At 29.8% G+C, this 26,942-nt stretch overlaps 1 protein-coding gene across 1 annotated transcript in view; it reads left to right on the top strand.

Annotated features, from left to right (window-relative positions):
- Positions 1-26,942, top strand: part of LOC142318127 (facilitated trehalose transporter Tret1-2 homolog) — a 139,954-nt gene that overhangs the window by 74,601 nt on the left and 38,411 nt on the right. The window contains exon 2 of the mRNA XM_075354667.1: positions 25,560-25,710. Within this exon, the coding sequence (XP_075210782.1) occupies positions 25,560-25,710 (151 nt within the window). The remainder of the gene's footprint in view (positions 1-25,559; positions 25,711-26,942) is intronic.

The following is a 26,942-nucleotide window of genomic DNA, read 5'->3' on the forward strand; positions in this document are numbered from 1 at the left end:
TAACGACAGTGTGACTGAAAAATACACCCTCACAAGAACAACATATACACTGAGGCATATATGCACGATCTTGAATAAATTGCAAAAAATTTTTATCCTTTAGTTCATTACTCTGATATTGTCGGACAATATTCTCCTAAGTCGGAGTTGATCATCATTACGTTTATTTCTTATTTGTTGCCAATCATTTAATTGCTCTTTGGTTTGATATAATTCTCCTGATCTTAATTTCTGTACACGTTCTCTAGTTTTCAAATTTTCTCTCTTTTTATATTCATCATCCTCTCTTATTCTTTTTATTCTTTTCTTGGTCTTAACATTTTCTTCCTATTTATATTTATCATCTTCTCTTATGTTTTTATTCTTTCTTTGTTTGCAACAATTTCTTCCTGTTTCTTTTTTTTTGGTTTGTAGTATTTTCTTCCTTTTATTCTTTCTTTGGTTTTAACATTTTCTTTTTCTTTAAATTTATCATCTTCTCTTAATTTTTTATTCTTCCCTTGTTCTTAACATTTTCTTCCTCTTCATATTCATCTTCTTGTCGTTTTTTTTTTTTTTGAGATATATTTCTTCATGTTATCTTTCTTTTTCCTGTATGATTGTTTCTTTTTCATTTTTGATTATTCACCAAATAATCCAGTGATAAAAACAAAATATTTTACACCGTAAGGTCGAAAGTAACCAGTACACAGGGATTCACTAAAAGAATAGTTTAATTATTATTAACTTTTATTTAGATGACACACCAGAAATCTGAAACTTTTGTTAATCAGCAACTCACGAAGATTCGAATAATAGTGAACTAGTAATACGAGTACTAAAGGGACTTTTAATTTATCCTAATATTTCACGCAAGATTGTTGGATTAATAATTGTATAAATATTTGATGTTAAGAGAAACTAACAGTTCAGCAAGTGTGTAACTGTCCACTTTATTAACGAATTGAAGGATCGTATCTAACCCTTTCAAACGAAAGAAGTTTAAATGAACTGCAGCAACAAATGTGTATATGTAATTTAATAGGCGTACAAGGAAGTTATGTGGTGTCCACATCAGATTTTTAAAATATTATCATAATCATCACGTGGTATTCTGCATGTTGGCAGGTCCCTGGCACCATTGTTGTCTCCATCTGTTTCTGTTTTGTTTCTTTTTAGAGGGTTTAAAATTTATTACAAAATTAATGTAATTATAATTTTTGCATGTAAAACAAAATACACATTTAGATGTTTATTGATTGTCTATGTTATTCTTTAAAAAATTACTTTAAATTTTTAATAAATGCTCTTCCTGTTTGACCACTATAAAAAAGTTATTTCAATTTTGCATATTAATTATATTTGAATGTATGATTTTACATCAAAATAGAGCTATTCGTAAGTAGTTTTTTTTTTTAATACTATTATTTTTAAGATATGCAACAGTAATGTTATGTTTATTAAACTTTTAGGCGTATATTTTTGTATATAGCAGTTGCAAATTTTCTTAGTTTATTTACTAATTTAATATGGTATATCTTAAGTAACGTATCAATCAGTGAATTTTATATCTACTAGCCACAATTTTCATTGAAAAAATTCTTAAAAGTAAATACAAGACTACACTTCATTCACACTCATACATATCATCCTCATTCATCCTCTGAAGTATTATCTAAACGGTAGTTACCGGAGGCTAAACAGGAAAAAGAAAGAAAGGGATCACACAGTTAAACGTTGCCATATTTTTTTTTTTTTTTGCTGTATAAAATTATGTAATTCAGTACGTATATTTAGCAGTGACTGACTTTCTGAAAATCTACATTTTTTTATTTGATTGTTTATGAATTGTTATTGTGAGAAAATTAGTTTTTATAATCGAGTTCCTTTCCAGGATGAATTATAAGTTCTTATTTTTATAATCTACTTACGTAGTTAATAGTTTTTTTAATTGTTGTGAAGATCCGTTAAAGATCAAAAAAGTATAATTGACATAGAAATTATATATGATTTCAAGATTTATTGTATTAAGTAATTTAGGACCGAAAACATTTATCTAAATTTTAAAATGAAATATTATGTTAAGTAAATAATATCAGTTGACCTAGCTGTTTAATTTGTAGTAGTGTTGCAAATTTATAATTTTTGTTTATTATTATTTCTTTTCTTTGAGGTTTTAGGGGCATCTACAACTGTGATTATTAGCCCCTTTTCACATAAAAAAAGAAAATATTTCTTTCTCTCTCTGTTAAAAACACCAGCGATATAGTCAGTAGACTAGTCTTTTCATAACAGGTCATCCAGAAATAGATTTGTCAAAACCCCAAAAAGAAACACATGACAAGGGTATAAAGGATCCGTCCCACTTAAAAACACTCAAACCATTTCTAACGAAATGTTGTCACAACAATCAAAAACATTTCAATGTCATACGAAAACTGAAAAATGTGTATTAAAAACTCAAAAAAGAAACACAAGATGACAAGGGTGTAAAGGATCCTTGTCACTTAAAAACATAAATCACTTCTAATAAAAAGTTGTCAAAACTATCTAAAAAACACATTCTTACCTTAAAATTCTTCAAAAATACATAAAAAATAATCTCTTATTAAGTACTATTGCCTAGATTTTCCCTTAGGACATCCGTTTTTGCTTCTCTTTTCTATCTTCCTAAAGGTCTCGATGTAGAATTCCAAGGTATCTGAGGCCTTGGAGATGGAATCATTCTATCATCCGCAGTAATCTACGGAGGATGCTTGCTACCAGCATCGGACACACCAGCTTAGATGCTGCGGTCAGTAGTGTATCAAAGTCTAGACTCGATGCACTCCTCGCTAATGCTTGTGTTGCGGCTGAACTCCTCGCCCACGCACTTAAACACCTCCGGCTTTAGGCTTCTTCTCTATTCTACTTCAACTACCTTTCACCTTGGAACTGGCCGAAGGTTCATTCCTCAATGGAGACGAACTCTTTTGTTTAATAGCTGCTGTTTTCTTCTTCCGTTTTGAGCTGCTTTCTCTGGTTGGAAGATTTTCAAGTTCATTATTAATAATACGTTCAACCATACTCACAAATACCGGTGCTATCTCCGTAATTACATCCTTTGCTTTGAAAGAAATTGGTAGAGTCGAGGCACCCTGTGCATACGATATTACCTTTTATTTTTAACGATTTTCTTCTTTTCAAAGTAGCTCACCCTTTGAATTGTCTTAACCTCTTGAATTACTATCACCTCGTTATACATTGGACAGTTTCTCAATCTTCCTGAATGATTCCGATGACAGTTGCCGCAGACAGATGGATACCTAGACTGGTCATCAAGATATAATGTTTCACCAAAGATACAGACCTGTTTCTTTGTGCAACGTGCCGCTGTGCGTCAGAGCCTCTAACATCCACAGCATCGAAATGGAGTCGAAATGAACGAACGAAGACTGGCGTCTGTGAAAGCCAGTCTTTATCGTTTCTGGGTACTTCGGCTTGTTGAATGACAGTAACATGTAACGTAATTCCGTGATACCTCGGGCTATCACGAAAGGACTTATCTTGCTAAAATCTTCTTCACTTTTTTTTATAAACAATTATTTTGGTATCGCTGCGTTGCCTTTCGGTCGGAATATAATTCGATTCGTTTACTCGATTTTGAAGAACTCAGCACTTTTCCTCTTCTTCTTCTGCGAAGACAGAGGCTCTGCATGACGAGAGTTTTTACGTGCACCACTCTCTCGGAAGTTGTTGATGTCTAAGTCTTCATAACCTACATTTTTTCCAGTCAGTATGTCACGAAATGTGGGCGGAGAGTCGGTTGGGCTTGCCCTGGATCATTTGATCCTGCCTGGGTTCCCCCACTCGCCGCCTCCCGCAAATTTAACCCGGTTCGGGGAGCTACCTGACATCCCAGGGCTCGGACATAGCATTACGGGCTCCGATACAGTTTTGTTCCGTACACACTCCTCCAAGCATCGGCAAAATAGATCACGATCATGCCTACCACCACCGTCACAAACAGCAAAACCGAGAAGCACAACTACAAGCAGCTCGGGACCGCCAATCCCGTACTCCACAGAGGAGTTTCTGAGGAGCAAAACCATTGCCCCCTTGCCTGACATAAGCGAAAGTACCGAAGTACCATTTCGTTGCTCAACCCGGTCGTGCGCGTAGGTTTTAATGCATTGACGTGGGATTGGAATTTATCCCAGGCATTATTATTATTTATTTTAATGAAGGTTTTTATTATCAGTGTTTGGGCCATTAACCCCAACATTTAAAGTTTGTTATTGGATGTAATTATGAAGGAAATAAGAAAAAAAATTACTACTCTGCGTTTTATCTTGTTTTATTACTACTACAATTTGTTTTTGTAGCTTTCACTGCATACAACATCGAAATCAAAAATATTTATTGAGAAACAGTTTTCGCCATAGTTTTTCTCGAAAAAACTTACTTTAACGTTAACTTTAATGTTACTTAAATGTTACTTTAATGTTACTTAACGTTACTTTAATGTTCACCACTCTATTTTAAAGAAATATTTGATTTAATATGACGAATCCAAAATGGGGAACAAAGATTTCAAACCTAACCATAATGCAGTAATTTTTTAGCTATGCAGATCCGCACTTGTTTTCTACCTCCTGCTATCCCTCAGTATTGAAATATGAAGTCGTTTCAATACTTTATTCCCCCCTCTTTCTCTCTCTCTCTCCCTATATATATATATATATATATATATATATATATATATGTGTGTGTGTGTGTGTGTGTGTGTGTGTGTGTGTGTGTGTGTGTGTGTGTGTGTGTGTGTGTGTGTTTTAGTAGTGGTTGGATTTCAATTCTAGGCTATAATTTTCAATATAATGAATACTGTAGGTGAATAAATCTGTTTTACTTTGACAAGTAGACTAGAATGTTGTTAGATAACTCTGAAACTACATTGCTCGGAAAGCAAGTAGTTCATTCGTTTTATTCTAACAACGAGCTTCCTAACTTGAAAAAAAATATTAAATGTTAAAAAAATATTAAATTACCGATTCTGAACAGCCGAATCTTTCTAAAAGTACTTTACATCGTGTTTTAAAATCAATGAATTTTCGTTTCATTTTCAGAAAACATAATTCTTTGTGGATTGAACTCGAAAATATTATTTCATGACGTAGGTAATATTTAAGATAAATTAAGCGATTTCGTGAAGAGTATAAGACGATTTATTATCTAAATCAAACTTGGGTTAATGGCCGGACACGAACAGGAAAAGGTATGGTAAATAAAGAAAAAAGACCGCAAAAGACGTTTGTATGAAAGGTTTATCAGCTGGAATGAAAACCCCTGTTAAAAAAGGTAAACTATTAATAGTAACCCACGTAGGAAGTGAAAATGGGGTTTTTAACGGTGGTTTATGAGTATTTGAATCCAGAATTTTCCAAGAATAACACGATGAAATAAATGGTGAAATAATTGGTGACAATATTTTATGCAGTAGTTTAAAAATATCGTCAAAACTGTTACTGAAGGATCCGTCATAATAATGGATAATGTGTCGTATCACTGCCTGAAAACTAAAAACATTCCAAACGCTGAAATCGGAAATTACCGAATGGTTAAAATCGAAGAAAATTGCGTACACCAACTTGACAAGTTTAAAGTAGAACTTATAATGTTAGTGAAATCAGTTAAACAATAATATATTCATTATAAAGTAGATGAAGTAACAAAATAAAAAAAATTTGTCGTGTTGCGTCTTCCTCCATACTATTGCGATTTTAACCCTATAGAATTAATTTATATGGTGACGAGTCAAAGGCTACATTGGGAGTAATAACATAACATTTAAGTTAAGTGACATAAAAAATCTGTTGCTAAAATATGTTAATAGAGTAGATACAAATGCTTTCGAAAAATTGTACTTAACATTTAACTGAAAAGAAAAAAACATGGGAAGCGAACAGGTTGTGAGAAAATATTATTGAAAATATTTTGATAAATTTGGGAAACGATGACAATAATTCAACAGACAGCAGTTTATCGGGTATTGAAGAAATACATTGAGGTAACAAATATTTTTTTCTTTTTAGTATTTTTTTATTTGTTAGTTGTTGGGATCTAAAAAGAAATAATTTACGTTGTATTTGTTTCTATCATTGCTTTAAAAATATAATAATAATAACTTTAAAAAATTAAGGGGACAAACTGGACCATTATCGGAGTAAAGACAATTTACCTACAACTTTATATGAAACTATTAAAAAAATAAAACATTCCTAAAGTTTATACTAATTAGTATTTAGGGAAGGTTAAACGGAATCGATAAATGTTAAACAAACATTAATTGTCCTGTCTTTAAACACTCGCCATGTAAACCAGTTTCTCTCCAACTTTCTGTCAGTTTCTGCTACACAGTAAATAACTTTGGCTTAATGAAATGTTTAAGATTTACTGCTTCCTTGATCTTCTGGCTCCTCTTATGTCTATCTTAATTGACACTCTTAATTAATTCAAAAAATTACTTCTTTCCTACTATGTGTTTACACTTACACACACAAGCGCGCACGCACGCACACACACACACACACACACACACACACACACACACATAAATAGATAGTTTAAATAAACAAGTTTTACTTGTCCACCAATCAGAATTTTTTTATACACCATGTTCAAAAACTTTCTGTGAAATTCAAATCACAAACAGCCGAGGTTTTTTAGAACAGTCAAGCTAAAAGCTGATTGGCAGTACGACCTATATGCAGATAATGCTGTTTATGGATTAATGCTGTTAATGGATTCCCGCATTTCGCAAGGTCACTGACAGGGTGGATGGGTAGAAGGGTGAGAAGTAATTTTGCTCGGGCGGAGAATGAAGTCTGTCAGTAGGCCGAATGACCTGGTCAGGTGAAGAACAGTGTTATCGATGCTTTCTTTAAAAACGCAATATCGATGATGACGATGCAAAGAGTATTTCGTACGCGCGGCCGTTCTAGATCGGAAAACGTTACTGATGTGAATCGAAAATGTAAGACCAACTAGTACTGCATTACCGAAACGACCAGCTAGCCTTCCTAGGACCATCGGAACGCCTGAAAAATGTCGCTTCTGTAAGAGCGTCTATAGAGCAGTCTTCAAGCCGTTCTGCTCGAAAACATGCTGCTGTACTTGGGATTTACGATCGATCTGTAAGGCTAATTTTGCCTACTGATTTGAATTTGCACCCATATAAAGTGATGCATGCTCAGGAATTAAGTGAGCAGTACTGGGAAAGGCGGAGAAATTTGTGTCAGGGAATCCTTTCAGGTATTTCCTCCGAGTCTGTTGTGTGGAGCAACGATGAAGCTCATTTCCATCTTTCAGGCCAGTAAAAAAGTAAAATTTTTGGTACTGGGCATCAGAAAACCCCTAAAAGCTTCACCAAAGACCTCTTCACAGACCAAAAGTAACAGTATGGTACGCTTTGTCCATTTTGAGGATTGTGTGGTCCTACTTTTTTTCAAGAGGGTAACATCACTGTTACTATGATTTCCTATCGATACTACGGCATGTTGGAAACCTTTCTCCGGCCCCAATTGATAGAGTTCGATGAATCAGAGGATATCTTGTTTCAGGCCACAGCCCTCATACTTGCCGCTCCCTGCTTGTTCTCGTGCCATTTTGCAATAAATGTTTCCGGGACTTCTGATTTCGTTACAGGGCGATATTAAGTGATTATTTTGCTCTCAAATTTCGTGAACGAATTACTAATAGTAATTCGTTCTATTAATTCATTAATGTAATAGAATTCGAAAAAAAGTTGTGATTTTTTTTAAAATTACTAATATAAATTTAATATATATATTAAATTTATATTTCTAAAGTTAAAGGAAATTTCCAACAAGCTCCTTAAAGAAATTAATATGGAACTACTAGTAAAACCTTTCATTGAATATATTCAAAGAGAGTAAAGTTAAAATATGATTTAAATATTTTTATTTTCAATTAAATTATAAATGTATAGGCAGCCAATGTTATAAGCTTTCTTCTTCTTCTTCTTAATCATTTAGTCGCGCACGGCTATCGATCATTTGATAGATCATGCTCCTCCATCTTCTCCGATCTCTGACAGTTTCTTTCAGCTCCGCCACATTCAATCTGGTTACTTCTTTGATTATATCCAGCCAACGAGTTCGTGGTCAGCCTTTCATCATGCCTTCTATTCATCACGTCTTCTTCCGTTCATCATGTCTAATAAGATGTTCTTTTCCAAGGAGTTTTTCCTCATGACGTGAACAAAGTATGATTGCCGTAGCTTTATATCATCTGGCTTTCCAAGGAAAGATATTTGAAGCATTTTTGTACAAAAATTCAAGAAAATTTATTGGGAACTTTAAGTTAAAAAAGTAATATATTTTCTAGCATTTCAGAGAGCCTTAGTTTACACTCGGTAGATTTCTCTTCATGTCGTTTATTTTCATTTCTTTTCTTATGATTTAAATTAATAAAACCGATTTCTCGCTTTTTTATTGCTTTTAAATGAAATCTTATGATAAGTTAATATATATATATATATATATATATATATATATTTTAATTCTGTCGTACTTTATATAACAAGTTCAAATTTTAAATTAAATAAACTTTAAAAAAAAAATCATAAAAATATAATTTCCCTTTTTATTGCAGATTTTTTTCAGTTGGTTTCAGTATTAAATTTTTTTAAGATTAATTTATTTCATTTACTCTATTAAAATTTTAATACTCACAATTAATGAAGGGTTTTTTGGAAAGCAACTGATGTCAAAAAACTTAATTGTTGATAATGCAAAAAAACTTCACAAATTAATTTTATTACATAAGTTTTAAAACTGTTTTTCTTGCTGAAATTAACTATTTTTTGCTGATTTTATACTACAGTGCAATTGTAAAAAAGTTACTATCAATTCTTGAAATTTCAGTTTTATGTTTCAACAAACGCTGTTTTTGCTCATAAATATGATACTTGTAAACAAAAAACAAAATTTTTGCCCATTATTTGTTTTTATTTATGCTTTGAGTTTAAATTGAATTAATTAGTAGAAAAGTAAGATTCAATGCACTAGATCTATAGTAAATAAATCTTGTCCAATTAATACATTTTATTAATTCATAGAAAAATAAAATAAAATGAAAAAATAATAACATGAAAACAAAAGAAATCATTATTTCAAAGTTAAAAAAGACAGATGTTAATAAAATATTCAAGAACATTGTCTACATATTAATATTTAACATAGTAATAGTTTTTGAAAAACTTAGCTTAAACATCTTCACATATATCGCTGTTATCATCACCTACTTCATACTTATAAATGTAATTTTGTATTAAATTTGTAGCATTGCGAAGGGTTTCATAGAACTGCTTACCGCTAGGTTTTGTTGGAAATGAAATTAATCATTTTAAATCATTACATTTTGCTTTATTTAATGGAATAAGTGTAAAGTGGTGAAAGATCTAATCCAGATGGAAGCTTTTTGCTACTTCAAAGAATCCCAATCATCTGGGACATAAGGAGCATTCATTTTCTTCTTTTCTCAATATGAGCAAAATCTTGGTCATTTAGAAGGAATAAATGACCTCTAATAGGAAAAATATGAATTATTTCTGAATACAGTCATGTGCACAATATTATGCAAAAAAACATTGTACTGTTGTCTACTACATCCATCGCTGAAAAAGATCAGTTTGCTTTTTGAAGTATTTTAAGTATTAAAATACTTTAGTAACATTGACACAACATTATTTAAGCCTTTTCCTCCTGTTACTTCACAGTATGTAAACATAGTTGCCTTATCATTTGATAAGTCATGGACACTAAAAATATAATGCCATAGTTGGGGTGCATAAAATACATCACATGGCTTATTGTGGAAGAGGCAAGTTCTGCATAAGGACGAATGAAAGAACTTCACAATCACCTCTTTGTCCAAGCACTTGCGTTTTAATTGAAAAAACTTTTCAGCTTTACATAAGTGCAGTATATGATCAGTTTCATTTTATATTTTTATATCTGTTTTTTCTCCACAAGTACTGTTTAGTTTAGACTTATCGCAAATACTGCAGGTATCTGAACAAGGAATCCCAACTTTGATATTAAAATCATTTTTGAAAATGGAATAGTACATTAAATAAGTTAAATTAGTCTGATACTCTTGCAAAAATAGTTTGTGCATTATATTTACATTAAGATTCCGACAAACACTTTCTCTTAGGATTGTCTCTCAGAGAATAATGTGATTGCCTGGCTCTGAATACCCTAATATGACAACGAATGAGGTTCAGCAGAGGTTTTGGTGTCTTATTTGTTCTACTTTCACTTTCACTTACCTCTACAATCCTTGGGTGAAATACCTTTCTTCATTGTAATTGCTGAATTCTACATATTCTTCCTCTTTCAATACCATGTGTACTTAAAATGCTTTGTGACACACTTCTATCTCAGAACAATTTACTTGTACTTTATATGACATTATGTGATCAGAAACTTTACTACCACTTTCTATTCATTGGGATTACATCTAGAACATTTTTGTTTAACTGTTTCATATAATGTCAAGCCAATTAATTATCCTGTTCATCTTTAGAATTAAAACTATTAAATTTGTTTAGAATTTCTTACCGATCTTTTCATTCACTTTTTCAAAACATTTAAACGGTGACATCTGAAAAAAGTTCTGATGGCAAATTTTTATAATTTAATGTATAATAGAACTACAACCAGTTCATTTATGCTATTTGATTCTGGCCTTAAATCAACCTCATCTGAGAAATATTGTAACAAATTAAAACTCTGATATTCTTTTCTGTACATCCATCTACCTATTAGTATGACTAATAAAATATTGTAACAGATTAGGAAAATAATAGTAAAACTGGTGTAATAAAAGTAATCTTTTTTCTCAATCTTTAACGAAATTGAAAGATTAGTAAACAAAAATTATTATTTTTTAATCTGGTTACATGTAATTTCATAATAACAGACCCAAAGCGGCATAGAATTATTGTTTGTTGGAGTTTCATAATTTTACCTCAATTTATTATTATAATAAGAAAATTGCTATAATAATCTTTGTAAAATCAGAAAGATAATTATTATAATAATAAAACTAATTTTAAAACGTTAAATTATATAAACAAGATTAACATATTAGACTTAAATATTACTAGCAATTATTGGCAATTTAATACCATATCACTTACATGAATACATCAATTTCTAACTATAATAATCTAAGAGGTATTTTATGATAATTTTTTTTTTAATTTCTTTATTAGGTTTAAATATGTCTACCAAGCGGGTAAATAAGTGTTAATAAAAAATTTAACAGGAGAATAATTTATTTTATCATTATAAAGGTGTAATATGAGTCAAAGTTATAGAATTATCGACCTACTAAAAATGAATAAAATTTGAATTGATTAATAAGTGAATTAAATGTAATTTAGTAATAATATGTATTTCATAAATGTATAATTATAATCATTTAATAACGGGTACATTGGTATTGCGTACTGTATCCACAAACTAATTTAAAAATCCTACAGAAATGTTATGAAAAAGTGACGAGAAAATAATTTTTAACCATGTAAAGTTGCCAAATGAATAAAAGTTATAAAGTCTTTGATTTATTAGAGTTGATAAAATTAGAAAGAAATTAATCTGAATATTATGACATTTTTATCATTAAGTATCTATTTTTTTTTTTAATTTCTTAAATCAGAGTATCTCAGTAGCTCATTGCTTTTATTCAATTATGGTTTACAACTGTAAAATAATGTTGTATCAATTCTTAAATTATTAATTAAATTTTACCTTAAAGCATATAATAAACTTAATTATTTTTAAATTTTAATTAAAATAAAAGAAAACTGTCGATTTTTATTTATAAATAATTATATATATTATATTATATATATATAGTTCCTATATAAGCAAAGTTCCTTTGCCTCAATATATTTACTAAGGAGCGTTTGTCGATTTTATTTAAAAGATTCAAATAAATTGATTATTCTTGACTTAAATAAATGGCAAAAAAAGATAAATTTAAATAATTCAAGTACAGGAAAAAGCAAGTGTTATCTTAAAGAAGTAATTCATTAAAATTAAATTTATTTCATGTGTGAAATGTATTCTGCTTCACAAAAAATTATCTCAAAAAACTTTGTTATAATTTTTAAAAGAACTGATGAAAGCCTGATGAAAGAACTGCTGAAGGAAGTTATTTTGTTATACACAAAATAACTTCCCTGGTTTGTGGGTAGAATTTAAATTCTATCTCACTGATAAATTAGAAAATCATTACATATTAAATTATTATTATTTATTTTTGTTAAACATCGTGACGAAACGTTTATAACAATTTATATTACTAAAAATTATAAACGATTCAGTTCCTAATTAATAAATTCTGAAGTATCTTTCAGAACTAATCAGCGAGATCATTCGTAACATTTAAAAACTCGTGTATGAATAAATTAAAATAATTTATCAAAATATTTAAGAATATAAATATTATATACAATCCTGCCCTTTTATAAAACCAATCTCTATTCTAGCATATCTAAAGAGACAATCAACACGCTAGATGAATTATTAAAGAAAAATGATTCGCCACTAGAACACGTATCTTTATTACAAGTCATGACAGTTCAAAATTACGTCACGTAAAACAGATACTGCATTCGTCCTACCTATCAATAGGTTTACCCATTTTTAGTCTCCTTGCGGAAATATTTTTAGTACACTTTAAAGAACATATTTTTCACAACGAAAAACAGAAAGTTAAGATATTAAACTGATATTTTAATGTCGGTAATATCTTACTCCGGGCGATGATAACATGCAAATGTTTCTCGCCCCCCAAAAAAAAAAATCTTACTACTGTTTAAAGGAAACAAAATATCTTCCCTTTCGTTTACGACGGTAAAAAAGTGGGCTGATGAATTTAAACGTGATAGTACTTTCATTTAAGATGATTTTTTAAGATTTCCGAGAATGCCTATATCTTGGCCTCCAAAAAGTGATATTTTCTTGTAAGAATACATTAAAAGCATCGTTTACTCGAAAAATTACGTGACCCGAATCAGAAACGAAAGACTTAAGAAAACAACTAAAACAATAACAGAACATATGTTACATAGTCCGTGATCAGAAATGAAATATAGATTGATATTTCCCGAGCAAAGAAAAATGTACATATTGAAATTTATTATTTTGTAACAAAACTATTTGAGATGGAGAAGAGAGAATTTTAGCAAATAAAACAATATAAGAGTATGTTTGTTTTTCTTTTTTAATGACTCATACATATATATATATATAACTTGGAATAGCCAATTGAATCAAATTTAGATTTATTTATAACATCACTACAATTTGTTAGCTTTACTTAGTTTGTAAAATATAAAGTTATACACTTCGATTAAAAAGTTATGTATAATGCTATAGTTAATAAATAAAAAATTTCAAAGATTCAAAAAGTATGGTTTTCATCTTGGTTTGGTCCGCCAAAAAAGAGAAAATTAAAACCGCTTGGTGGGTGGAAAGGAAATGAAAGAGGTAGATCACATCAAGATAAAAGAGCGAGTTGAAAGGAAGTACTAAGGGTCAACGTCCATGGTGGTGCCACCGCGCGACCGTGGTTGGCTACACAAATTTTATTGTAGTTTTTCCGACGTCCACGGAAAAAAACTACAATAATTAATGACATTGCAAAATTACTGTGTAAATAAAACATTATTTTTATAAAATCGTTTTCAGGAAAACGTTAATTAACCGTATGCAATCGCAGTGTTATAATATTCTATAAATTATCTAAGCTTATTTTGATTATCACCAAAAAATTAGACAATAAAGCCTATTCTTTTAACAATTTATTATTTATGACAAATGAAATATTTTTGCGCACGCGCGTATTTCTCTCGCTTTATCTCTCTGTGTGTGCACGCGCACGTGTGAGTATTAATAAACCTTCAATTGCTTATTTGTTGATTCATGTCATACACAACTCACGCAATATTATTAACTGACTTCCCGGATTGTTGTAGTCATTAATTTTATCCTGACCACAAAGCAATACTTCTAAACTTGTTTTATGAAACAAAATAAAATGTATAAATTTTCATGTGTTTCTTCTTTATAAATGTTTTTCTGCCTTTAAAAAATACATCTTCTATGAAACTTTATAAATGTTTCAACTTGATATTACATTGAATTCACAACTAAAATACTCCATACTCAGTTAATTAATAAAAAGTAAAACAAAGTTTTTATTAAGTCACAGTTATCTTCAGAGTAGATATGTGAATTTTTAGATACGAAAAACCAAATTCAAATTATTAAATAAAATTTACTCGTGCGAATCATAACCTACAATCTCTTTTAAGCAGTATCTTCTTGTAAGAGACTATATACCGATACAAAATAAATAACTTCTACTTTAAAAAATTACGTAGTAAAATTCTGTAGGTTATCAGACTGAAGTCTAGCACGTATGACCAGAATTAAATTTAGCACAAATTTAAACGATAAAAACTATTTAAATTTTAAGAAATAGTCGTAAGCTATTCTTGAAAATTTAAATGAACTTACAAGGCTAACAGATGGGAAACCGGTCTGCGGGAAGATAATTGATTGATTAGACAAAGAAGTAAATTAGAGATTCCAAGTAGCGCACAACCAAATTCTATACCCCTACGTTGTCTGTCCCCCGACAAAAGTTAGTAAGCAACGATGTACTTCTACAAGGGCATTCAGTTTGATACACACTAACAGGCAGTACACTTGTAGCGCGCTACATTCTTATTTTTCAGTTATTTTTACTTCCTTGTACAAAGTAAATAAAGTATACCCAAAGTATTGATAAAGTATTGAAAAATTTCGGTTTTCAGATTTCAACGGAAATATTCATTTTGACCATCCATGAATCAAATTCATTTGATTTTAACTAGTTTTGGCGTGATGTCTGTACGTACGTATGTATCTCACATAAGACAAAAACGATTAGCAGTAGGATGTTAAAATTTTAGATTTAGGACTGCTGTAACATATGTTTGATTGCAATCAACTAAACCAAAAGTGTCCGAAAAAATTTTTCTTAACAACAGTAATATGCCCTCATTACGAGCTTTTCAACGATATATCATAAGTGGTAGTTATTTTTATTTGTTCCAGAGGTATACCCAAATAAAATGTTAATTTATGAAATATTTGGATCTTACAAGGAGATGATACATCGGTTCGCATCAGACTTCACCTCCTTTTTATAACTTTTTTTTATTTTAAATATATTGATTTATTAATAATTATTAATCTCTGATTGTAAAAAAAGTTTTACGATAAATAATAGTTCATTTATAATTCATTTTATAAGAAAAATAATTTCTTTTGTTTGCAAAATATTTTTAGTTATTCAAAAATACCTAAGTAAGAAAAAAAATTTAATAAACACAAAAATCACATCACAAATAGCAATCATACAAAATTTACAGAAAGAAACGATTGATTGATAGTTTCAAATCGGCAACTATGAAAGAATTCGAAGATAAATATAGAAGATAGTTGTGATGTCAACAACTCACAACTGGTGTATCTGAAATGTACAAGCCGGCTACCGGAATCTGACATCGACCGGTTCCAGTGCACCATACACCGATGTTTCATCTGTTTTTTCTCAGGTCAGTTAATTAAAAACACCACATAATGCTTATTAATATAGACAGGATTATTACCTTTTCATAATAGATATTTCATAATAGATTCGCACAAACAATATGTTTGAGATAGCAGACCTATGGTTTCAACAAAGATCAAGATTATGTTAATGAATTATGCGAATAAGCGCATATGTGTTCGATCAAGTATAAGTAGTTGTGTAAGCTTGCAAATGAAATCGTTTTATAGTATATATATTAAAATTTATTAATCTAATACGAAAAGCTATAACCACAATCTATTTTTATAAAATAACATCAGAATATTATTATTAAACGAGTGACCTAAAAGTGGCATTGGTATAATAAAAACATGATTAAATACTTGGCTCCAGAGAAGAGGTAACTTTAGTACGAAAAAAATTAGCAGGAACATTGTCTTACGACCAGCATTCCACAGTAGTAGACGTCACAGAAAATATTTTTGTGATGATTTTGTCGCTTTTTACTCTTTGCAACAAGTAATTTAGAAATTATTTTAAAAGAATTCTCTTTTAAATATTCTATCAATACAAAGGTTAAATTTTTTATTAAACTTACAAAAACAAACTCACCAGATTTTTTAATTTTTAAAAATATCTATCCTCGGGCTAATGATCATAGCAGTTGATGCCCGTAAAACTCAAAAGAAATAATATATGTATTGCTGACTGAAAGTTTAATATCAAGTTAGGTTAAAAAGTGATCAAAAAAGAGTATCGAACTTTAATATTTTTATTGAATAATTTTCTATAAAAAAAATTTTAAACTGTATAATTTAACAGAAAATAATTTTTTAACATGTTATGAAGCAAACGATTTATGAATACAAGTAAAAGGGTGGGCTTGTGGCCTGCCGCAAAAATGTTACATGGTTTATGTTTCATTACAAATGATTTTTAAAAATGTTTTTGCCAATTCTAACTAAATAACGTTCATGAATTTAGCGTACATCGAAAGCTTCAAAATTCTGAACATTTTTAGCTGTTTCTTGAGTTGCAATTTTGTAACACAGCTCTAACCCCAGTGGTTTCCTTTTTTATCCCCAAATTCAAACACAATTTCAGGTAAATCGTTCGAACCAAGAAGTATAAATCCTTCGAATGAATGAATCGTTCGTGCGCTGCGCACAGCCGCCGGGTGCATCACCATTGGTCCGTTCGAATAAATAGCAGCTAAAATAAAAATATGCGCATATAGAACAAACAAAACCACGAACCATCCTTTTTTATGGAGAATGAAATAATTTTTATTATAAAAAAAAAGATGAAAAAACAATGTGATTTCTAGATCAGGAATAGGAGAAAGGGCATCTCAAATCTTAAAAAGTGTAATTTTTCTATATCTATATATATATTTTTTTTGTTTTTGTTTTTTTAATGTCACATACCCTGCTTCACTCATACGATTAGACGAAAAATTTTATAACGTATTCAACAAAAATTAAGAATTTCTTAAACATGGTAAAATAATTATTTAATCATATTTGTTGATTTATTTAATTATCTGTAGTTTTTTCGGTGCCAGTTTAGAACTATTCCACTGAATTGATGTAACATTAATTTAAATTAAATGTACTTATTAATTTTCATATACGTTTATTAAATAATTAAATGCCCAGTGTGTGTCTATGTAGTGAAAACAAATTGTTCGATTCCTATAACATGAAATTCTAATCAATAATTCTGAAATTTCTGGAGGTAGAGAGAAGAAATAAAAGACAAAAATAAAGAAAATAAAAAGCGTCAAAACGTTACCCTCTTCCTAATCTGATCGTGTAAAAAGTAGGAAGGAAAATTTTATAAAAAGAAAAATCCTTTTACCGTTCGTAAGAGACGTAATTTTTATTAGGAAGATTGCTTGCTGGGTAAACCGGGAATTAAAGGAAATGAAAAGCGGCAAGAAAATGAATAAATCAACAGATGATAACTGCTACTAATAAAAATATAATCTTGTGTAAGATTTTGTTGTATATAAGATTATCTCTGAATAGATAGAAAATTCAAGGGCAATGGAATTGCTTATACAAAATCTACTTCAATTAGACTTTTTATTCTTTTTCGCTACATTTCTTCACTGTAAGAATTCTTTATCTTTTATGCGCAGTAATACATCAATAGTTAAAAAAAATATCATAACTCAAAATATTCATCGAAAAAGTTCTTACTAAAGAATAAATGTTGAAATTATAAGATGGTATAGTCGTTTATTTATAAAGAATGATGAAATTTTATTCTACCTTAAACTTTTCATCAGTATTGTTCATTACGTAATACAGTAGAGCTTATACATGTAAACAACTACTAATTATTTATCGTTTAATTTCTTGTTACCAAATCAAGATCAAAATAAACTGTCATCCTTTAACATGATACAGATTTATCCTTGATAAATTTACTATTGACAGTTATATAACATTACGTACTCATCCTACCCTACTAAAGGGCATTTGTGTATCTTTCTCTCTCTGTATATATATATATATATATGTGTGTGTGTGTGTCTAAGCTTAGCACATAAAACGTTAGTGCTCCAAGCACTGGCGTACGCAGAATTTTGTTAAGGGGAGGTCATTATTAACACTGTTTACAATTGACATCGGTATTTTAAATTTTGCGTGTTATTTTATTACCTTTTTTTTATTATTATATCATGTTACGATATATTTATTTTACAATGTTCGAATATAACACATTTATAAATACCCTAATCAAATCTTCTATAACGTATTTTTTTCACAGCCTTAGGCTTTCTTTTTTTCCTGTTTAGCCTTCGGTAACTACCGTTTAGATAATTCTTCAGAGGATGAATGAGGATGATATGTATATGAGTGTAAATGAAGTCTTGTACATTCTCAGTTCGACCATTCCTGAGATGTGTGGTTAATTGAAACCCAACCACCAAAGAACACCGGTATCCACGATCTAATATTCAAATCCGTGTAAAAATAACTATACTAGGACTTGAACGCTGTAACTCTCGACTTCCAAATCAGCTGATTTGGGAAGACGCGTTAACCACTAGACCAACCCGGTGGGTTTCACAGCCTTAGGCTACCGTTTTTTTTAGCAACTTTTAACATCTATTTCATTTTGTATAATAAAAAATCCCTTTCGGGACGCGGGTAGGCGGAGGTAGATTTCACCGGTGCTAAGTAGGGGATAAGAAAGATTTTCACCTTAAAGTTAAGAAGAACTTCAAATTTACTTAATACAACAATGGTTACATGTGAAAAAAGTTTCACATGCTTAGCATACAAGCCCCACCTTCTTACAATTCCAGCAACATTTTGGTCATCCCTTGCGGTAAAAGTATTTCATATGAAAAATTGTTTCAGACTCTAAACATTACTTAAAAACCTTTTAAGTAATGTTTAGAGGACTAACGACCTCTTTAAACCGATTCGATACTCTGCCTATTAAGAGAAGTATGATTTTTTTTTGTCTTCAAAACTCCATTTTTTTCACCCCCTGGGCCAACGGATGGTGATATCAAAAACCTTTACTTAGATAAGTTTTAGGCCCTTACCAAGAAATATTAGGAACTTTAAACGACTTCGATAATTTATTTAATAAGAAAGTTATAGGGTTATTTTGTTTTTTGCGAGAAATCAAAATCAATCGAGAAATCAAAAATCGGACCGATGGTCCGATTTTTCCCACTAACAAACTCCACTGAGATTTTGAATCGTTGTATTTTATGAATCAATTTGAAAGTGATTGGCGCAAAATTATGGCAGTTATCGTGTTTACATGAAACTGAAATATATATATATATATATGTACATATAAACTTTTGAACTGACGGTGGTTTTGGAGTCTGGGGGATGTGAAACACAAAGATATGTCGAAATTTTCCGGAAGTCGAATCATGGTACCCATTACAATACGTAGCTTTCTTATGAAATCTACCTAAAATTCTTGTGCCAGTGCCACATGCCACTATTATACATACTTAGGCTACACAATAATCATATATTTTAGTCAACGGTTATTTGTGTACGATAGATAATACATTTTACACGACATATAAAATCCATGGAAGCAATCAAATATAATGAAATAGATTTATCTAAACACATGTCAATATGGAACTCACCGAGGTTGAAGAATGAAACTGGCACTGATGAATCCACATTCTTTGAAGGAATTTGAATAAAAATTAAATGTAGTTGTCTCAAACGTTCAAATCAGAACTCTACTGTAGTTTATTATTGTTTTAAAGAATCACTATTTAAAAAGAGTACTGGTAGTTAAATTAATATAGTATTTATTATGTACGTAGCCTACGGTATATTATGTTACTACATTCGGAAATTTCAGCATTCACAATGCAATGTACAAACAAAGTTACTTTTTCATTAGTTCATTTAACGCATCTGCAGTTGGAGTGTAGTTGCTATGTACGTTGAGAAGTGCTAATCCATTCAAACGTGTATTTTCAGTAGAATTACGCAAATATGTTATTAGACGGCATAATGTTGAGAAACATCGTTCTTTGTACATGTGGACATTGCGAATGCAACTAGCATTTCTAATAAAGTGAATATATTTGGCATTTTGTTGGGTTTGTATGTACAAACCCAACAGAACTTTACTTCCGTGTCTCTACTTTTATTCCATTTCTGAATATCTCCATGTCCCAACTAGATTCGCGTTTCTTGAAACACAAGGAAATATTGAAAGGCTTTAGTGGTTTCTATCTACAAACCCAGACCTTCTGCTCCTGCCGTTTCAAGTTTGTGCTTTCACTTTACTCACAGAATACTACGCCAGTGACGTAAGAAGCGGTTGCCAGGAAGACCTGAATAATGAATTAAAATTATGGTACAGAAAAATTGCACGTCTTGAGAAGGGAAACCAACCGAAAACGGCCGTAGATGGGTTAACTAATAGTTAACCACAAAGCAGACAAACCAGAAAGCACAAACTTTGTTGGGACATGGAGATATTCAGAAATGGAATAAAAGTAGAGACACGGAAGTAAAGTTCTGGCGTCACTGGACGTATCGGTCTTTCACGATAACATACGAGTATATATAACTACTTTAAACAGTAAAGAAAACGTAAATAAATAAAATTTGACTATTTTTCCTTTTTAGGAAACAATAATAATTTATTTTCTAATTTACATGAATTATTACTTTTTTCAATTTTACAGATATATATGTTTCACAATAATTTTTTTGTAATATAATTAATAATAGTTTTTTCTATGTTTTAGAAAGAAAATTTTGATTTATCACAATCATAGCCAACTCTTATCGCGCAATAAATTTGTAAAAATTACATCATTTGTAAAGAACTTCATAAAACTGTAATATATTAAACAATAACCAGATATTACTGAAATTATTACCCATAAAATTTACTACTTATTTACTCGTATTATAATATTATCTCTTTGAAGTAAAGTAATAAATAGTATTTTATCTACTTCAAAATAGGAATCTCGATTCAACTCTTAGATGTTTAATCCCCTTACTCATTATCAAATTCACCTATTTCGACAATTCTTTTTGTTTTTTTAAGAGACTAAAACTACTTCTAGAGGGCTTTGCTAAATAAATCGTTGGTTAGTATTACATTAAATAGTGTAATGATAAATAAGTTTTTGTTTATTTACATACGGGCGGATTTTTTTTTGCGCTTACGTATATTTTAAATTAAAAAAAAAAAAATTAAAATAATATTTTTTAAAAAAAACAATAAAATTGACGTTAAAAAATCAATTAAAAGTAGAACCGTAATAGTTTTCAATTCTTTTTAGATTCTACTTTTTGAAGTTAGTGCCAAATTAAATTTTGAAAGTTGTTGGAAGTAGTTGGTTTTAATTTGGCGTCGACTATAAAAAAAGTCACATTTAGAAGTTATAAATTTATATATATATATATATATATATATGTGTGTGTGTGTGTGTGTGTGTGTGTGTGTGTGTGTGTGTGTGTGTGTGTGTGTGTGTGTGTGTGTGTGTGTGTGTGTGTGTGTGTGTACAATTGAGGTTTTTATAGTTTTAATTTACCATTTTTTATTATGTTTATATTTCTAATATTTATATTGTTTAGAAAATTACTTAAAGAAAAACAAATCAAAATATAAATTAAATCTTGAGGGTTTACTAATTTGTTTTCTAATACTAATTATCACCAGTACAAAATTATTTTCTACTTTATTACTGATAAAAAGTATTGCTGCTAATGTCAAGAAAATTCAGCTTTGGTCCCAATCTTTTTTTTTTTTTTTAATTTAGACCTCATCCATTGTCACGTAAACTGAAGATCTTAGATCCTTTTGTTCCATTCATGTCAAACAAACTACATACATTAATTCTCCACCCACTGTTAAAATAAACCGATTTCGCATCAATTTTGTCATAATCAATTTTTATCCTTGTATCATGCGAAAATCTCATTTTATATGTTTTCTTCAATGACTTAAAGTACAATTTCAGAATAGATCAGTTTTTATATTGATAAAACTATTTTCTTGAAAATAATATTAACTCAATTCGCACATATTTCTTTTTGTTTCATTCTAAAGTAGCTTTGATAAGGTTCACCGCAGCCTAATGTAAAGGCATTGGTAGAACGTTCCATTTATAAGATTTTCCAGTTTGACACCTTAGTTCATTTTTCACAACCGTTTGAATGAATAGAGTACAATTCTCCATTTCTCTATTGTTTCCACATACACACACACACACACACACACACACACACACACACACACACACACACACACACACACACACACACACACACACACACACACACACACACACACACACACACACATCTTATTTAGTTCCTTAGTTCCAAATTCTTCCACCTTTCAATGCTAGATCGATTTCTATATTTTATGCTAGATAAAAATCATATTATCAACAATCTGTTTATCAGACGAATTAAACTATTATTTTTTTTTTATAAGTGCTGGAGATGGTCCCGGGATTTAAATCCTGATCAGCCATGGCATTTTTCATACGCTAAAAAATTTTCATTCGATATTTCAAAGTACAAGCTTCGAGCATAAGTGATAAATAATTTAACAACCAAAATTAAGTAAAAAGTATTAGAATTTTATTTAAATTTTAAAATATTTCTTTAATAATCCCATTAATAAAAGTGAAAAGACATTTTTTTCCATGAATTTCTTTACAAAGGATTAAAATTAGGCTATAATATTTTATTATATTTTCATGACTTTTTTATTATTATTTATATTCTTGAAAAATACACAGTAAAAGTACGATCCTATACCGGTGTGGTTTTCTTTTAATATAAAACATAATTAAAACGTGTAAAGGTCAATATTTTAGACAACTTCAATACAAAATTAATTTTAAACTATTAAAAATTACATACTCAGCTCAGTTTTTTCATTTGAAAGTTTTATAAAGTTTAAAAATGATTAAAGTTGTTTAATGTTTAAAGTACATTTCATCGTGTAATTAAGGTTAATTTTTTTTCATCTCATTTAGCAAATGAATGAAATGATTTTTATAAATTATAATTAACAAATTACACGATTCTTCTTAATCAGATTTCACACTCGCATAAAAAAAATTATAAAATTTAATATGTATTTTTGTAAATGATCTACAATAATTCTGCCACCACTCCAAACGATGGCAAAAAAATTAATATACTTATAAACATGAGACTAGTGTAAATTTTAATTTTTAGTGTTAATATTTAAATTAGTTTAAAGATGAGACTAGTATAAATTTAAGACTAGTGTTTTTTCTACGAAATAAAAATTTTTTGAAAAGTCACCTTCAAAAATTTCAAATTGGTGGCCATCTTAATTATTACCTGTAGTTTATAATTACCTAATCTGCAATGAATTTTTCATAAGATCACTTGACAAAAGATACTTTCTAATTACATCTTCTATATTAAATTTTATTTTTTAGACCTTTTTCCACTAGGGACAAAGAAGTCATTCATTATTGGACACTTTTTATCCGAATTTTGTTCGCTTAACGATCGATTGTAACAATCTCCAGTAACAGATGGCAGATTATTAAGAAGGCAGATGCCTGACCTTTTCAATTTTTATGAAAAAGATAATCAGCTCATTAAAAAGATGTAATTTTTAATAGTTCAAAATTAATTTTGTATTTATATTGTCTAAAATATTGACCTTTACGCGTTTTAATTATGTTTCATACTTTAAGAAAATCACATCGGCATAGGATCGAACTTGTATTAATATTCATTTTGTTTTACATAATTAAAAAAAAATCATTATAGAATTAAAAGTATTTATTTTAATTTCAAAATAAGTAAATAAACTACTCATTAATAGGAAAGTATGTAACTCGGTAAGGAAACAATTGTAATAATATTTTACTGTATCAAAAGAATTCAACTAAGTAGCAAACAAATGCTGGAAACGTTCAGGAATATTGTTGCAAGATTATATTTCGTTCTTACAGCTTTTATAATTAATTTAGCTCTTTATTATGCAATAATTAGGTATGTTTCGATTTATAAAAAGTACTGATCTAAAAAGAAAGTACAGTAATTTGTTGCTTTATAATAATCACTAACCCAGTCTTTCTTATGGCTGTGATGTACCTGAAAGACCTGAGATACAAAAGATACCAGCTGAGTTATTTTTCTCTGTGAGCAATGATGTTTATTATAAATCATTACCTGCAATGAAATGAATGACGTATTAATAGCAGAATCGAATGTCACCTGCTTTTTGCTGGCCGTGTTATATTAATAAGCAACCGTACATTTGACTCGGGGAAAAAAGGTTTACTCCTCATTTTTCGTAGTAATGGCTGCCATTTTCAGAACATAGTTGTTAATGCCTGCTCTTTCTTAAAAAAAAATTAAATTAATCTATTAGAACTGTATGAAGTCAGGTACATTGAAAAATAAGTCGTCTTCTATTTCATTATTAGTTAAACTTTTTGGGACTAACATTCTGTAAATCCTAATTCATGCTCAGACTAGGTTATTTTATTAAAGTTACTCATCTTTATGTAGTCATTCTCTGTATGATTTATCACTTCACATTCACTAGGAATAAATATTATTTTAATTCATTTAAAATTTAAAACTTTGTTTTTCTTCTAAACAAGTTTTAAAACACAATTTTTCTTACAAATATAGATAGAATTAAACCTTCCTTTGAACAAAACTAGGGACTCCTCAATTACGATATTTTGAAAAGGATAAAACACATTTGTGGAATTTTTTTTAATTCGTCAAATAATTCTTGAATTTTGAAATTTCTTGAAAAGATGGAAGCCAGGTGGTTGATCTTTATTATTGGCAAAATGAATCGTACTAAGGATCTTCAATATTTTTGTATTTGTGGAATGGAATAGCCTGCCAGCTGACCAGTACTCTTTTATAGAATTTTTCTTATTTCTTGACGTTAAGCACGGTCAAACTCATAAATTATATACAGTTCATCTACGTCGGTTGATTTTCATCGTTGTAAAGGATTGCTTTTTCATGATTTTCTTTTCAAATGGATTAAAATTAGGCTACAATATTTTATTACATTTACATAATTTCTTATTATTATTTATATCCTTGAAAAAATACATATAAATGTAAAAAACTAATTTACCTTCACCATAGTAGAGTAGAGTAGAGTAACTTTAATGAAAAAGTAGAGTAACTTTTAACGAAACGAAAAAAAAAATAGATAAAAATTTGAAAATTTTATTATAATATTTTAAATAAAATAAAAATTTAAACTTTCATATGGGGAGATTTTTCTGAATTCTGACAAAGTTATTCATAACAAATAAGAATTCATATTTGGAGAAGCATTAGATATTTCACTAATAATAACCAAATGTTTAACAATTGTATTTTTATAGAATATTTACAATGGCGTGATGAATTTTTTTACAGTTTAAACTATGATAATGATGAAGATGAAACCGAAACTAGAGCATATGTCTCACTAAAAACAACTGATGATGAGGAACAGATATCTCAGGAAGAAGATGAAGAAAGAATTACAATCCTACCTATAAGTCGTTTTCGTATGACGTTACCACAGGTGAGTAAATTGATAATTTATTTATTGCTGATTATAAACTTGAACAATTGACAGAAACTTGTAGAACACATATAATTATATATGTATAACAATTATCAAGGTTTCTTCTATCACTATTTTCCTAGTTTTTTTTTCAATAAAAAGGTTGTTTCATTTGGTGTACAAGTTCATAATAGGCTTTTTGTTATTTAAAGTTATGAAATAACCACATACATATATATATATATATATATATATGGCACTTATTGTCACTAATTTTTTGAGTTACCAATACTGCTTATGTGAGTTTTGGGAAGCATCACTGGCAGTGGTGGCTCAGTTCTGTATGACACTGGATTTGATAAACAATGAAAAATTTGTCTATACAATAGCAAATAGTTTGTGTGGAATAGTATGTCTTAAGAAAATCAATAATAAAGGCGAATTCGTTAGACATTTTGTGATAATCGGCCATATTGGCTCGCTCTTCAAGAAAAATAATCAGTCGGTGGTTGCATCAGTGGTGTGAGACTAGATCATACAAGATAAAGCCCATATTCCTCTAAACATCATCCAGTTATCTAAAAATATAAAGAATATGAGAACAACTGGGAATAGGAGTTCATGTTGATCAGTTTGATGGCATTTCCAATTATTGAATTTGTTGGAAAAAAGCATATGCAAATTTTTCATCAAGATTTGCATTTTCAATCTCCTAAACTGCAAATAAAAAATAAACAGAAAATAATTGCAACACACTGCACATTCATTGTTACCAACAAATGTGAATCTGTATCACACACTGTGACCTCAAGAATATTGGCCTCATCATGAGTGATGAACCAATATTCTAGTTCAATTCCGCTACAAACAAACAAAACTGCCAATATTGGCGTCAGCTCCACAAGTAGCCACTGTGCAGTTCTTAAGTGGTTGTGTAGTACAGGCAAATATTGGGGCCCACCTTTTTAAAGGGTATAATAATGTCTCTGTGGCAGTGTACATTGAACTTTGGGATGTTGATGTTTCCTAATATGTGGTTACACTTGTTGGGAAACCTTCATCCTATCTGAGTTGAGATGTCGCAAATGGAATATAATGAGAGCATGGTTTCAGCAGGCCAGTGCCATAGCCGACTTGGCATGTCTCTCAATGAACATTCTACTTGCTGCATTCTCCGAGTGACTTCTCTCTTTGTTTGGTAATATCCAGTAGTGGCCTTCCTATTCAATGGGCCTTATTGCAGTAGGCTT

Source organism: Lycorma delicatula, chromosome 1 (genome assembly GCF_047948215.1).
Source record: "Lycorma delicatula isolate Av1 chromosome 1, ASM4794821v1, whole genome shotgun sequence".
Classification (NCBI taxonomy): Eukaryota; Metazoa; Arthropoda; class Insecta; order Hemiptera; family Fulgoridae; genus Lycorma; species Lycorma delicatula.